The following is a 16,723-nucleotide window of genomic DNA, read 5'->3' on the forward strand; positions in this document are numbered from 1 at the left end:
ACTTGTGAGTTGTGATACAGACATTTTTAAATTTTCAAATTTTTTAGGTGTTATGAACTTTGAGTCATCCGATTCAACCGGTTTAATAACTATATAATTTTTGTTAAATAAACCGGTTTATTCCACCGATTTGATCCGGTTTAATCACGCGGTTTGATCATAGACCCTGTGGTTCGATCAAGATCGATGTGGTGCAGTCAGAGTTGTCTGATTAAAATCAATCGGAATTACATTAAATGTAGTTAAAATATAAAACCTTTGATCTTTAAATATAAATCGTCTGATCTTGATCAAATGATCTTGATCTTACTGACTGCATGTGCAGTCATGGGTGCCGACTGCACCCAATCCAGGTCCAGCCCGGCCCAAGTGATTCCGGTGCTCCACCAGTTACCTATAAATAACCCTAAATAAAGAGGCAAATTTGAAAAAAAATCTAAAAAATCAGAATGGATCAGAACCAAGAGGAGGAACCTCCAACGGCGATGGAAGACGGTGACAACAGCATCGACGATGTCGAAGACGACGGAGAAAACGAAGAGGAAGTTGAAGAAGAAGAAGAAGACACGGTGGATGAAGATGAGTTCATGTTCAGAGAAGGAACGAATCCTTTGGACTTCCTACATGATAATGATTCCGGTGTTCAAATGTGCCAGAAATTACTAGATTACAATGCTCTTCCTAACAAAAAGCGAAAAGCACCGGAACAATCCCACCGGTATGTAACTAACTTCATCTTTTCTATTGTCTCTAGGTTTCAAAATTTCAATTTACTTCAGTATAATTTTCCCTGTTATGAATTAATAATTTAGTTTTGTATATCAGTGGTTTAATTGTGAGTATTGTGTATGTATACAAATACAACTGTGAATTCTATTATAAGGAATAAGATTCTTAGTGGTAAAAATTATTTTATTTTTTATAATAGGAATTTTTTTTGTAGAGACTAGGGGTGCTTTTGATCTCCTAAAAAAAAATAAGAAACCGGATAAAGTATACTGTGTTTGATTTTAAAGTGTTCGTGGGACTAGACAAACTGGGAGATAGGGACTGGACAAAAACAGAAATTCTCGTCCCTCACTAAACTACCGGACACTTTTTGTCCCAAGTATAAGTTGTCTAATACCAAAATAACCTTTTGTCCACTAAAGATCATACAACACAACAAATTGTTCTATACCTTTGTCTTGTGTTGTTCTGTCCTATGTTGCCTTGTCCAATACCTTTTGTAAATCAAACGACCCTAGAAGTTTAGGTAAAACTCTGGCAATTTAAAATATTTTAGAAACAGAAAACTTGGATCTTAAGACGAACATAAAATAAATGTTCAATGAGTTACTAAAGATGAGTTTAGATTTTGAGTTCAGATGATTTGAGTGTTGAACTGAATGGTTATACATGTTTTGCATGAATGAAAACCAAACAACTTGCTGCTAGAACCGACTTATATATGTTTGACACATTTTGTATTGAATGTGTCTGAATGCAGTGAAGGGACTTCTTCTAAGAAGGCAAGGGAAGATGATATTTCTGGGGTATGTCCAGCTGATATGATAGAAATCATGAATTTTGAACAGGGAAAGAGATCAACAAAGGTATGATGTACACATGTTCAATCACAGTTGTGTTTGGTAAGAGAGTTTCCATTGTATATTATGCTAGCATCCATTAATTTCTTAATGAAAGATAGATTGCAAGTTTTAGACTCTAGCAATGGAATGGGCATTGGTGAATAATACATTTTATATTATGATTTTCGAATAAAATTGTTTACAATCAAAGCCAATTATGTTGGTCCACTCATAGCTTTTTCTCGAGAGTTTCCATTTTTTTACATGTCAAGTGACTTTGCTGCATTTTTTATGTTCTTTTCCATTTGGTTTTAGATGATACGTTTTTCTTAGTTTACTTTTACACCTCTTTCTTTCTAAGGTTTTGGTCCGCTATTTTCTCAAGTATATTTTTTCCTTGAAAGAGGGTTTAGATGAGAATGTAAAAATGACGAGCATTCTGGATTACATGTTGTGTGTTTACTTGATTATTTGCCTCTAACATAACTCACATTACACCTTTTCAATATTTTTATACTCCAGACGCGGTCTAAAAAAAGAGGTAGGCAAAAAGGATCAAAGAAGAAACTTGACGAAAAGCTATCACAAATGTTGGGTGATGCCAACCTTCACTATGCAAATCGCCGTTATGACATGGTACATTATTCTGTGATCTAAAGATCTATATGTTTTGGCATTGGAGTTTCTTGTTGGATATTTGAATTGGCGCTAAAACAAATATGCTAACAAGATGTTGGAAAACATGTTACAACATCCTATTTGCTAAACGAAATCTCGCGCATTTAATATGAGCATCTGCTATATATGGAAATCCACTTAAGAACGCGCTTATTGAAGATTTGATCTGATCAGGTGTTTTTTGAGATAAGTCAGAACTTAATGGAATAGCTGTATGACTTATCTTATCTTTCGAGCCATTCAAACACTTTTGGAAAGTCTTGATATATCCTTAATGAAGATTGAAAATGAATCAGATCACCTTTTATGATTCTCAAGGAGCGTCCTATCTTTTCTGAAGCAAGGGGAGCGTGCTAGTTTACTATATATGTGAAGACCAAGTTCAAGACTAAGTATCTCATTGAAAATATTAGAAATACACATTGAGTCTTTATTGAGTCTTAGCGTCTGTATTTGTTAATTGTGATTCTTACTTGTGGATTCTATAACACGAGTTAAGAACTGAGTTTGTTATTTTGTAAGGTTACTCCTAAGCTTTGAAGTACGAAGGTAACTGTGTGTGATTCACTTGAAGCTTTTAAGTAAGAGTGAAATATTGTCTTGGTAAGTTGTTGCCACATTATTCCCAACATTGTATGAACAACACAGGTTGTGTTGGTTAAGTGGGAAGTGTGACGGGATCTCATGTCTAGGAGTTCCTAGGCAGAAGTTGCATAAGTAGTGTCGAGGTTACAAGACGTAAACCAAGGGTTTGCTGGAGGTCTTAGTGTAAGACGTAAATCTAAGGGTTTGCTGGAGGTCTTAGTGACCAGAACTATTAGTGGATTTCCTTCCTGGATTGGTATCCCCCAGAGTAGGCAGTTGGCTGAACTGGGTTAACAAGTACCTGTGCAATTTATTTATTTTCTGTCAGTTTTACATGTTACGTCAGATGTGCCAACAATAAGTACAACATCATTCATAAAGCTGTTGTTGGGACATCTGTGGTAACATCATTTTAGTGATACCAGAATTTCAATTGGCATCAGAGCAGGCACCCTGTTCTGTTATTTTGGGTGAGCTCCAGGGAAACACTTTTTGGTACAATGTATAAAGAAGGAGGTTCAGTGTCTAAACCACCTTTACTGACAGGTCCTGATAACTATGATTATTGGAAATCTCGCATCGAGGCTTTCATAAAATCAATTGATAGTAGGACATGGAAGGCTGTGCTACGTGGATGGGAACCACCAATGGTTCTTGACAAAGATGGCAAGAAAACTGAAGTCAAGAAGCCAGAGGAAGAATGGTCAAAAGATGAGGATGATCTTGCACTTGGCAACTCCAAAGCTTTGTATGCAATTTTCAATGGTGTAGATGCAAACATGTTCAGACTTATCAAGAGATGTACCACTACTAAGAGCGCCTGAGAAATCCTGAGAAAAGTACATGAAGGAACATCTAAAGTAAAGCTATCTAAGCTTCAGATGCTCAAAACCAAATTTGAAAATCTCAGAATGAAGGAAGAAGAAAGCATTCATGACTTCCAAATGAATGTGCTTGATTTTGCAAATTCATTAGATGCACTTGGAAGACCCATTTCTGATGAAGAGCTGGTTGGAAAAATACTCAGATCATTACCTAAAAGATTTGACATGAAGGTCACAGCCATTGAAGAGGCTCATGATCTCTCAAGTCTGAATGTAGATGAACTCATAGGTTCACTTCAAACTTATGAGATTGGCTTGAACAGGAGAAATGAAAAGAAAGACAAAAATCTAGCCTTTACTTCAAAGAATACTGCTGATGATTCACAAGATGAATCTGAAAGTGAAGAGAGTCTATATGAGTCTATGACTATGCTAGGGAGACAGTTCAACAAGTTGATGAAGAAAATGGACCAGAGGCCTAAGTCAAATGGTCGATTCAACAACAACAAACAACCCAGCTATCATAAGAAGACCAATGAAGATGAAAGAGGAGTGAAATGCCATGAATGTGAAGGTTATGGCCATATCAGAACAGAATGTGCAACTTTTCTAAGAAAACAAAAGAAAAGTCTTGTGGTTTCATGGTCTGATACAGATTCAGAAGAGGAAGAGTCTGCTAAATTTGTCAATGCCTTAACTAGAGTGTGTGTGTCTGACTCAGAATCCTGTGATGATGAGGTCACTTATGAGGAACTGGCTGCCACTTACAAAACCTTCATAGCAGAAGCATAGAGGTTTGCAAAGCATTGAAGAAACAAAAGAAAATCAATGGCAAACTGCAAGCTGAAAGAAATGATTTACTCATAAACATTGATAAGCTCAACATAAAGGTTAAAGATCAGAGTAGTCAAATCAATCAGTTGCTAATGGAGAAATCTAATCTTCTTGGCAAGATTGCTGAACAAAATGAAGAAGTGACCAAGTTAAATACTGACTTGGACCAAATCAAAAAGGTAGCCAAAATGATGACCAAAGGGACTGACGCCTTTGAAGAAATGATACAAAGACAGAACTATGGGAAACCAAAACCCATTGGTTTTGAACATGAAAGAGTAAATCATCAGATGAAGTTCAACAGTGCCACCATACATACTCCCATTAACAAAACGTTTGTGTCAGGAGGAATGTCGCAACATTATATGGGACATCCTGAGCCCAGGTTCTATAACTGGACGTGTCATCATTGTGGAAGGAAAGGACATATAAGACCCTTCTGCTATAGATTGCACGGATATCCAAGAAGAGCTCATCAAGCATTCTATACTCCTGCCTTCTCTAATGTTGCAACAAAGAAGGAATGGAGAGAAAAGAAGATCACAGGTCTAATAGCTCATACATCCATAAGAGCTTCCTCAAGAGAAACCTGGTATTTTGATAGTGGCTGTTCTAGACATATGACAGGAGTTGAAAAATATCTTGAAAATTTGAAGTCATATGCTACCAGTTTTGTGACCTTTGGAGATGGAGCTAAAGCAGAGATTAAGGGAATTGGTAAGCTTACAAACAATGGTTTACCAAAGCTAGACAATGTGTTGTTTGTAGAAGGACTCAAAGCAAATCTAATCAGCATCAGTCAACTTTGTGATCAAGGCATGAAGGTAAACTTCACAAAATCTGAATGCCTAGTTACAAACGATCAAGGAGAGCTCTTGATGAAAGGAGTAAGATCAAAAGATAACTATTATCTCTGGATTCCTAAAGAAGAAGGCAATTTGTCCACATGTTTGATTAGCAAAGAAGATGAGGTAAAATTGTGGCACCAAAAACTTGGCCACTTACACCTCAAAGGTATGAAAAAGGCCATAGCTAAAGAAGCAATCAGAGGTCTTCCCAAACTCAAAATTGAGGAAGAGAGTATTTGTGGAGAATGTCAAATTGGGAAACAGACAAAGATGTCGCATCCAAAGTTACAACATCTTACCACAACAAGAGTATTAGAATTGCTGCACATAGACCTTATGGGGCCAATGCAAGTGGAGAGTCTTGGAGGAAAAAGATACGCATTTGTCATGGTAGATGACTTTTCAAGGTTCATATGGATTGAGTTTCTAAAAGACAAATCTGAAAGCTTTGAGGCATTCAAAGAGCTTTGCCTTCAACTCCAAAGAGAGAAGAACTCTGTCATTGTGAGAATACGAAGTGATCATGGTAAGGAGTTTAAAAATGCAAGTTTCCTTGAATTTTGTATTTCTGAAGGAATCAAGCATGAATTCTCAGCTCCAATTACACCCTAACAAAATGGTGTGGTTGAAAGGAAGAACAGAACAATTCAAGAGTCAGCCAGAGTAATGTTGCATGCAAAACATCTTCCATATCAATTTTGGGCTGAAGCTATGCATACTGCCTGTTACATTCACAACCGTGTTACTCTCAGAACTGGAACCTCCACAACACTATATGAACTGTGGAAAGGCAGAAAACCAACTGTCAAACATTTTCATGTGTTTGGAAGCAAATGTTACATCTCAACTGACAGAGAACACAGAAGAAAGATGGATCCTAAAAGTGAAGAAGGGATATTCCTTGGATACTCAACAAACAGCAGGGCTTATAGAGTTTGCAACTTGAGAACCAAGGTCATTGTAGAATATATCAATGTTGTGATAGATGACTTAACATCTGCAAGAACATCAGACAATGAAGAAAATGTTGCAACAACTTTGCCAACATCAGATGCAGCTGTAGCAGACGAAGAATCTGATTCAGATGATGAATCAACTAATCCTATGCCTGGTCCTGTTAGCAAAGTTCCATCAATAAGGATACAGAAGAATCATCCCAAGGATCTCATCATTGGAAATCCTAATCAGGGAATTGCTACAAGAAGGTCAAATGAGGTTGTTACAAATTCATGTTTTGTCTCCAAAATTGAGCCTAAGAATGTAAAAGAGGCCCTTACTGATGAGTTTTGGATAGAAGCCATGCAAGATGAACTAACTCAATTCAGAAGAAGTGATGTGTGGGATCTTGTTCCCAAACCAAATTGTGTTAATGTCATTGGCACAAAATGGGTATTCAAGAACAAATCAGATGAAAATGGTGTTGTTACAAGGAACAAGGCAAGACTAGTGGCTCAATACTCAGGTGGAAGGACTTGACTTTGATGAAACTTTTGCTCCATTCGCAAGATTGGAATCTATTAGGTTACTTCTTGGTATAGCCTGCATCTTTAAATTTAAGCTATACCAAATGGATGTGAAGAGTGCCTTTCTTAATGGGTACTTACATGAAGAAGTGTATGTGGAGCAGCCAAAGGGATTCATAGATCCTGCCAATCCTGATCATGTGTACAAACTGAAGAAAGCTCTATATGGGCTGAAACAGGCTCCTAGGGCATGGTATGAAAGATTGACAAATTTTCTTGTTAGTCAAGGCTACAGAAAGGAAGGTCATGACAAAACTCTGTTTGTTAAAGAAAATGAACAGAAGCTGATGATAGCCCAAATTTATATTGATGACATATTATTCGGAGGAATGTCTGAAAAGATGGTGCAACATTTTGTGCAACAAATGCAGTCAGAATTTGAAATGAGCTTGGTAGGTGAATTAACCTATTTCCTTGGTCTGCAAGTTAAACAGATGGAAGACACCATATTTGTCTCTCAAAGCAAGTATGCAAAGAATATGGTCAAGAAGTTTGGGATGGACACTGCAGCACACAAAAGAACTCCAGGTGCTACTCATTTGAAGTTAACCAAAGATGAAAAAGGCATTGATGTTGATCAAAGCCTATACAGAAGCATGATTGATAGTCTTTTGTATCTCACAGCAAGTAGACCTGACATCACCTTTGTTGTTGGTGTATGTGCAAGATATCAGGCCAAACAAAAAATGAGCCACCTTGTACAAGTCAAAAGAATTTTGAAGTATATTAATGGCACCAGTGACTATGGAATTTTGTACTCACAGACAAAGAACTCTACCTTGGTAGGATATTGTGATGCTGACTGGGCTGGGAGTGCTGATGATAGGAAAAGTACATCAGGAGGTTGCTTCTTTTTGGGTGACAATCTAATTTCATGGTTCAGCAAGAAGCAAAATTGTGTGTCTTTATCTACTGCTGAGGCTGAATACATAGCTGCAGGTAGCTGTTGTTCCCAACTGATGTGGATGAAACAAATGCTGAAGGAATATAATGTCGACCAAGATGTCATGACATTATACTGTGACAACTTGAGTGCAATCAACATATCAAAAAATCCAGTTCAACACTCAAGGACTAAACATATAGACATCAGGCATCACTTCATCAGAGATCTAGTTGAAGAAAATTATGTGGAGCTTAAACATGTTGGTACGAATGAGCAGCTAGCAGATATTTTCACAAAGGCACTTGATGCAAATCAATTTGAATTTTTAAGGGGCAAATTAGGAATTTGCCTGCATGAGGAAGCATAGCAGTTACAGCAGTTATGGCGTGCAAAAGGAAACCGCTCTCTCTCCCATTCATTAATGCACGCTAATTTAGGGAAATCATTACAAACTTCCCTTAATTGTGTCACCACACGCAATCAACTCCTTTTTCCCAAAATCAAGTTTTTGTTCGTGAAACCTATTCTCCCACTTCTCACTACAACCCTCATCTGTTCATCTTCTCAAACCTCCAAAATCATCAACTAAACATGTCTGAATCATCCCAAACCACCAGGTCCACTCGATCGAAAGGAAAGGCTGAAGCATCAAAGATCATCAAAGATGCTATTCCTATTACCACCGTGCATCCTAGCAACACCAAGGCTCAAACTACTGCTGAAAAGAAAGGGAAGATTAAAACTGCTGAGAAGAAGAGTAAAACTCCAAAAGTAAGTCAAGTTATTTCTCCTTCTGTGGCTGATAAATCTGGTAAAGAAAGTTCTAAAAAGAAACGAAGGGATTATAAGTCTAAAATTCCTTATACCATGTCTGAGTTAGTCTTTGGAGTTCAATCTTTTGTCAACACATCTGAGAAAACATCTGAGACAATTGAAGGTGAACCTCAGAACCCTAAATCTGTGTCTGAAGTGGTTGAAACCAAATCCCCAACTTCTGTTAACCCTAATTCAACCGAGAATTTGGGATTTGTTGTTGAGAAGAAGAATAATACCACCTCTGAACCTGTTGAATCTGAAATGCAAACAGATGATACCCCTACAGAGATTGATACTAAAACTGCTGATAAATCACCAACCACTGTTGAGATGGTGACTGAAAAATCAACCCATGCTGTTACTGAAGAAGATGTCATGCCAGATGTTGAGACATCTTTGAATCAACCTGAGGTTGCTGAAACTGCTGACAAGGAAACCATGAAGGAAGCTGCTGTTGAAAAAGATGTTGAGACAACTGTCACAACATCTGATTCTTCTGATGAAGAAACTGGAACTGCACAAGAGGGTACTTCTGATGATGAAGAAGATACTCAATTTGAAGAAAGCAACCAGTCTATGCCCACCAGGGAAAAAGAAAAGGAAGCTGAAAAACCCTTGGATGCTGATAAAGAAAAAGGAGAGGATGTAGTTGATGTTGATGCTTATAAGACCACCAAGACTGCTGAAAGAACTACTGGTGGTATAACAAAAAGGTTGAGAAGCAGTTCAGGTAAAGCTGTTCCCACTGCAAGCAAAACTCCTACACCAAGAGTCAAAACAAAAGGTGTTGGTCCAGTGAAAGGAGTGAGTAAAGTCTTTTCTCCCACTAGCAAGAAGGAGACCTTGAAGAGGAAGAAAGAATCATCAAGTGATTCAGATTATGATGCTGCAGAAGATGTTCCAAACATCTCATCTCTCACACCTAAGACAAAAGCTACTGCAAAGAAAGTGTCTCAAAGTGTTGACGAAGCTCCCTGTGACAACATTTCATTCCATCGTGCTGCTTTTGCTCTGAGATGGGATTACATTTACCAGAGGAGACTAGCTGTGGAGAGGGAATTGACCAAAGATGCCCTGAAATGTCAAGACATCTTTCACTACATCAATGAAGCTGGTCTGCTGAAGACTGTTGGTGACTTCAGTCCCTGCTATGAGCTCCTGGTCAAAGAATTTCTTGTCAACATTCCTGAGGAGTGTGACAATCCACTGAGCAAGGACTAGCACAAGGTGTATGTCAGAGGTAAATGTATCAATTTTTCTCCTACTGTGATCAATAATTACCTAGGAAGGTCTGTAGAACCTAAGGCTGAATTAGAGGTTGCTAATGATATTGTGAGTTCTGAAATAACTGCTGGTAAGGTCAAGGTCTGGCCCAAGAACAAGCTGATACCCACTAGTAAGCTGAATGTGAAGTATGTCATCCTCAATAGGATTGGGTCTACAAACTGGGTACCAACTAAGCATGCAACAAATGTTGCAACAAATTTGGGTAGGTATATTTATGCTGTAGGAACCAAGGTTGACTATGATTATGGTTCTTTTATTTTTGACCAAACTATTAAGCATATTAAATCCACTGCTGTTAAGATGCCCATAGCATTTCCATCTTTGTTGTGTGGAATCATCTTGGATCAATACCCAGATATCAAGGTTGTGACTGATACTCCTAAGAAAAGGGAAAGTGCTTTCACTTTTCATCACAAGCTGTTTGGAGATCATAATGTTGATGATCATGTTGGGACATCTGCTGATGGTGCTTGTCCTATGACTAAAGTTGAAATCATTGCTGCTCTCAAAGTTCAATGTCATGAGATTGATAAACAGAAAGAAGAGCTTGAGGAGAAGAAGAAAATGTTTGTAAGGATGATTCAAGGTATGGAAGCTGATGATGCACCTGTCAAAGCTAGTGCAAATGTTGCTACTGAAGGTGAACCACTTAATGCTGATGAGGATGAAGTTTATGACACTGCTACAGATGCGGAGGATGATGACTCTGATAGCAGTGATGACGAATGATTATGTAACTCTTTGTTATTTGGTTATTGCTGTACTTTTTATTTGGTTTTTGGGTTCTGTACCTTGGATTTTAGCACCTTCTGAGTGCATGGTTTGTAACTTTGTTTAATTCTGCACTTTGGATACTATGCCTTTCTATTTTGGCACATTTTGTGGCTAAAAAGGGGGAGTAGTACTTGATTTAGTACTTGATTTGTTTGTTTCTGCTACAATGTTGTTGTGTCTTTTGTTGTGACATGTTTTAAGACAAAGACACTTGTGTGTAAAGTAGCAGTAAGCAAGTATTCAGGGGGAGTAAATTTTTGACCCTGAGATGATGCACGAGCTGATGAATTCAGGGGGAGTTTTTGCTAGATGGATGCTGCCCTGATTGGAAGAACCTGTGCTAGAAGTTGTGCTCCCATATGTTACAACATCTTTGATAACATATGACGTATTTTATGATTGCTCATATTTGCTCTGATACCACGCTAGATAAACATGTTAAAACATCTTTGCTAACACATGTGCTATTTTGCTCGAGGCTATTTGATGATGACTCCGCTGCTGCTGCCTCTGATACTTATTTTTTTTACACTAATGTGAAATTTTGTTTACGATGCTCTAACACCCTTCTTTTGAGTGATCATGGTGACTTGAAGGATTGCGCTTTTTATATCTCTCAAAGGTGATTAAATGACCTGGAATTGTTTTAGCCAAAAATTGCCAAAGGGGGAGATTGTTGGATATTTGAATTGGCTTAATTTTGCTAAAACAAATATGCTAACAAGATGTTGGAAAACATGTTACAACATCCTATTTGCTAAAGGAAATCTCGCGCATTTAATATGAGCATCTGCTATATATGGAAATCCACTTAAGAACGCGCTTATTGAAGATTTGATCTGATCAGGTGTTTTTTGAGATAAGTCAGAACTTAATGGAATAGCTGTATGACTTATCTTATCTTTCGAGCCATTCAAACACTTTTGGAAAGTCTTGATATATCCTTAATGAAGATTGAAAATGAATCAGATCACCTTTTATGATTCTCAAGGAGCGTCCTATCTTTTCTGAAGCAAGGGGAGCGTGCTAGTTTACTATATATGTGAAGACTAAGTTCAAGACTAAGTATCTCATTGAAAATATTAGAAATACACATTGAGTCTTTATTGAGTCTTAGCGTCTGTATTTGTTAATTGTGATTCTTACTTGTGGATTCTATAACACGAGCTAAGAACTGAGTTTGTTATTTTGTAAGGTTACTCCTAAGCTTTGAAGTACGGAGGTAACTGTGTGTGATTCACTTGAAGCTTTTAAGCAAGAGTGAAATATTGTCTTGGTAAGTTGTTGCCACATTATTCCCAACATTGTATGAACAACACATGTTGTGTTGGTTTAGTGGGAAGTGAGATGGGATCTCATGTCTAGGAGTTCCTAGACAGAAGTTGCATAAGTAGTGTCGAGGTTACAAGACGTAAACCAAGGGTTTGCTGGAGGTCTTAGTGTAAGACGTAAATCCAAGGGTTTGCTGGAGGTCTTAGTGACTAGAACTATTAGTGGATTTCCTTCCTGGATTGGTATCCCCCAGAGTAGGCAGTTGGTTGAACTGGGTTAACAATTACCTGTGCAATTTATTTATTTTCTGTCAGTTTTACATGTTACGTCAGATGTGCCAACAATAAGTACAACATCATAGAGCTGTCAAAACGGGCAGCCCGGCACATTTCGGGCCGGCCCGGTCGGGCTTCGGGCTGCATCGGGCTGGGCTAAAAAGCCCGGATAAAATATGGGCGGCAAATAACAGTGCCCGAGCCCGGCCCGGTACGGGCTGTCGGGCTTTCGGGCAGCCCGCTTTTTTTTTTTTTTTTTTTTTAGTGCTTGAATTCTGAGTACAGCAAGCAACATGTATTTAAACGCTGCAAAAAAAACCCTTATTACAACTAAATGAAAATTATAATTTGGTAATAACAAGTATTCTGAATTCTGCATACCTCCCTTACTAATACTATATATAACAAGTATTCTGAGTTATGCAACAAGTATTTATAAAATTATAGTAACTAATTTATAACCTGCATTAGAAACAGAAGTCTAAACAACATGGGATCTCCATGACAACAGTTGAATAATTATTGGCCATATGATCTTAGCCAACATTCTGCTATTATACTACTACATTATGCTTTCTTTGTTTCAATATTTCTTAGCCATATGATCATACACTGATACACCAACAAAAAAACCAAGCCTCTTGGCTACTAATACAAATAAGAAATTATAAAGTAAGTTCATAAATTCCACGGTGACTCAATCAACTAAATTTAAATTCTTCAAAACAAAATTCAAATTCCCCAAAACAGTTCATCTATTCTCAATGACTCAATCAATGTTCACATATTCCACACTGTTTGACGCTTGTACACTTTCATGGGATTCATCATCTTTATCATTATTATTGACATCACCTAGTTCTACAAAATAAAATAAAAAAGTTGATTGTTAAAAATAAAGATATAAATTTTTTGGTCAATTAAACATTTGAAAAATAATAGAACTTCAATAAGCTTACCTTCAAACCCATGTAACCAACTGCGTGCACACATGAGAGCTTGAACCGATTCATCTTTCATTGAACTTCTATACTTGGTTAGAACTCGAGCACCAATACTAAATGCAGATTCTGATGCCACCGTGGTTATAGGAATGCTCAAGATATCACAACTATCCTTGCAAGAGTGGGACTCTTACGACTTCTTTCCTTCCAATAAGTCAAAATATCAAAACAAGTCGATGAAGGCATCCTCAACTCATCTAAATAAGTATCAAGTTCTGTTTTTCCAATGACAGTGGTTTCTTGGTTTTCAAATTCTTCAAATTCCTACAATATAAAGTGAGTTAAGAACACAAATTCCTTTCAACATGTCTAACAAATTTCGACATGTCTTTAAACTTTAAACATTAGCCATTCAGATTATTAACCAACTCATGTACAACATGTCTATTGTTCTAACATATCCAATCATATAAGAATACAAACATTTAAGGTATGCAATTTTTAATTGTTAAGAAAGTAAATCATAATGTAGAATAACATAATAAATATTTAAGAAAGAATAAATGAACTTACTTCATCTACAGAAGGTAGCGGTCCTCTTCCTAAAGGAGGTTGCACCATTTGTTGTGAAGAGCTTGGATTAGAAGAAAGAATCTCATTGTTGACATATTCGGCAAAAAGCTTTTCCAACATAATCTTGACATTTTTCGACTTATCCTCACTAGTGACTGGATCAAGTTTAGAATATGCATATCTCACAAAGTTGAGCTTTTTGGTAGGATCAAGAATAGTCGCAAATGCTAAAATGACACTATACTCACTCCAATACTTGTCAAACTTTTCCTTCATTTTTTTGGTCATTGTTTGAATCAATGGATCTTCACTTCTCAAATAAGACCTTAAAAGACACTCTATCTTCCATATTTCTCCAAAGTACAAATTTGATGTAGGATAAGAAGATACGGATATCAAGTTTGTAATATTAAAAAATGGCTTCAAAAGATCACACAATGTTTCAGCCCTTCTCCACTCAACACTTGTAGGACAACACTTAAAGTTTGAATCACGCAAACTTAAGCTATAAAAGGCACGGCGATAATTAATCGCACTATGAAGCATTGTATAGGTGGAGTTCCATCTAGTAACACAATCTGTTCTCAGTCCAATTGCTGTGTCAATATCACCAATATTCTTAGCACATTCAAAAAATGCTAGTGTTCTACTTTCTGTGACCCTTACATAAGCTATACTTTGCCTAATCTTATGCAATGCATCACTAATTGTCTTCAATCCATCTTGAACAATGAGGTTCAAGACATGTGCAGAGCATCTTATATGAAAGTACTCTCCTTTAAGCAACAAACTATTTGAAATTCCCAAGTGTTCTTTCAGAAAGTTTTGCATACTGTCATTTGCAGATGCATTATCCAAAGTGATAGAGAAAACTTTCTTTTCTATGCCCCAATCACTTAACATTTCCAAGACCTTCAATGCTAATTCTCGCCCAGTATGTGGAGGTTCCATGTGAGCAAATGCAAGAATCTTATTTTGCAATTTCCAGTTCAAATCAACATAATGAGCGGTTAAAGAAATAAAACCTTCATTAGTGCATGCAGTCCAACAATCAGAAGTCAAACAAACTCTCCCACGAATTTGAGCTAATTGTGATTTCAACTTTTGTTTCTCATCACCATAAACTTTCAAAACATCTTTGGAAATGGTATTTCTAGTAACAAAAATGCAATCATCATTCAAAAACTTTTGGTAATCTCTAAAGACCTTCCACTCAACTATATTAAATGGTGCACCATGTGTAATCACCAATTTAGCTAAAAGTTCACGGTTAGCCTTAGGGTCAAACTTTTTCTTTCTTAATTTTCCTTCAGCACCAATCATCATATCACCCACATCATGATATTTAATGGACTTCATACAACTATCTTTATGACGATTCAAATGAGTAGTTCCACCTGTTGATGCCGCACTAAGTAATTTTCCACATCCCTTACATTTAGCACTTTCTACTCCATCTACAAAACCAACTTTATCAAAATATGTCCAACAATCAGATGTTAGGGCCTTAGGCTTACGCTCATCCTGATTAGACTTCTTAGCCTTACGCTTCTTGGCCTTTTTTGGTTTAGAAGCCACTTCTTGTTCTTCTGCATTTTGAGGTGGAACTTCTCTAGCTTGACTAACATTATCCTCTTCCTCATTATCAGATGTTTCAGGACTGTTGTTAATAATTTCCATATTGCAAGAAGCACACAAATAGTAATTCCTACACAATTATATAAAATCAATTATACAAATAGTAATTTCCTTTCTCTTTGTTACTAAGTTACTACTTTAATAGAAACTCTGAAGAATAGCTCTTATATCATACTCATGAATCAAACAAAACTAATTTTAAATACATATAACTATAGACAGATCAAAATATATAGGACTATGAATGAATATCAAAGAAAAGTTTCAAATTTTGAATACTCATGAATCAAACACAACAAGATTAATCAAGGAAACTCATTTCAACCGTAAAGAGAAACTCAGTTTGAACTCAGTTTTCCAATAAATAACTATATAGAAATCAAAATAGGAATCTATGAATGAATATCAAAGAGAAGCTGCAGATTTAGTTTGATTTATCATACTCACGAATCAACCACAACAACAAGATTAATTTTAACAAACAAATAACTTACGGCAATGTTTATAAGAAAAACAACTTACTAGAACGAGGCGTACGGAGGCAAACGGAGACGAACAGAGACGAACGGAGACGAACGGAGGCGAAAGGACGCGAACGGAGGTGAACAGAGGCGGACGGAAGACCCGTTTGAGCTTAGGGTTCCATTTTTGAGTTCTGTCTTTGAATGCATTCTCACTCTCAGTACTTATGTTGCTTGTGTTTTGTTTGTTTGGGCTGGGCTTGATATGTTTTGACCCAATTGAAAATGTATCATTAATTACTTTTTTTTTTTACAATAATTTATTCGGGCTCCGGGCTGCCCACGGGCTTTTCGGGCTAGCCCATATTTTTTCCGGGTTTGTCGGGCCGGGCTAAAAAAGCCCGGATAGAATTCGGGCTCGAAATTTAAGGCCCAAGCCCGGAAAAAATTCGGGCAATTCGGGCCGGCCCATTCGGGCTAGCCCATTTTGACAACTCTAAATCATTCATAAAGCTGTTGTTGGGACATCTGTGGTAACATCATTTTAGTGATAGCAGAATTTCATTTGTTGTTCAAATAGTATTCAAATTCTAAGTTCATTAAATTGATTACATATTCACACGAACCCATTTTTTTATCTGGATACAACACAATGTTTAACTTTTCAAAGAGACAGGGCTTCCTCCATCAACAACACATAGATACACGTTTTTCTCTCTATTGAAATGCTTTTTGAACAATACTTGTTGAAAGTCACACATTGGACTCGAATATATCCCTGAAAAAAGTGTTTATAAATTCGAGGTATTCCTCACCTTACAAGCTGATTTTCTATGGTTTAGTTAGGTCTAACACAAATTATAAGATGCTTCAGAGCCTATCAAAAATTTGTTGGGCCACCCATTATTGGACAACTCGGGTCACACTCCAAATA

General features: G+C 37.0%; 1 protein-coding gene and 1 pseudogene across 1 annotated transcript; one reads left to right on the forward strand and one right to left on the reverse strand.

The window, feature by feature from the left end:
* Window positions 1-324: 324 nt before the first annotated feature.
* The window catches only part of LOC123914821, a 42,939-nt pseudogene continuing 26,540 nt past the window's right edge, over window positions 325-16,723 (forward strand).
* LOC123917733 (zinc finger BED domain-containing protein RICESLEEPER 2-like) lies at window positions 12,685-15,979 on the reverse strand. Its single transcript, XM_045969547.1, has 4 exons — window positions 15,851-15,979; window positions 13,691-15,398; window positions 13,133-13,441; window positions 12,685-13,034 (listed from the first exon to the last, which is right to left on the reverse strand). The coding sequence occupies exons 2-3, from the start codon at window positions 15,368-15,370 to the stop codon at window positions 13,271-13,273; spliced, it is 1,851 nt and encodes a 616-aa protein (XP_045825503.1). The 5' UTR covers window positions 15,371-15,398; window positions 15,851-15,979; the 3' UTR covers window positions 12,685-13,034; window positions 13,133-13,270.

Source organism: Trifolium pratense, linkage group LG3 (genome assembly GCF_020283565.1).
Source record: "Trifolium pratense cultivar HEN17-A07 linkage group LG3, ARS_RC_1.1, whole genome shotgun sequence".
Lineage (NCBI taxonomy): Eukaryota > Viridiplantae > Streptophyta > Magnoliopsida > Fabales > Fabaceae > Trifolium > Trifolium pratense.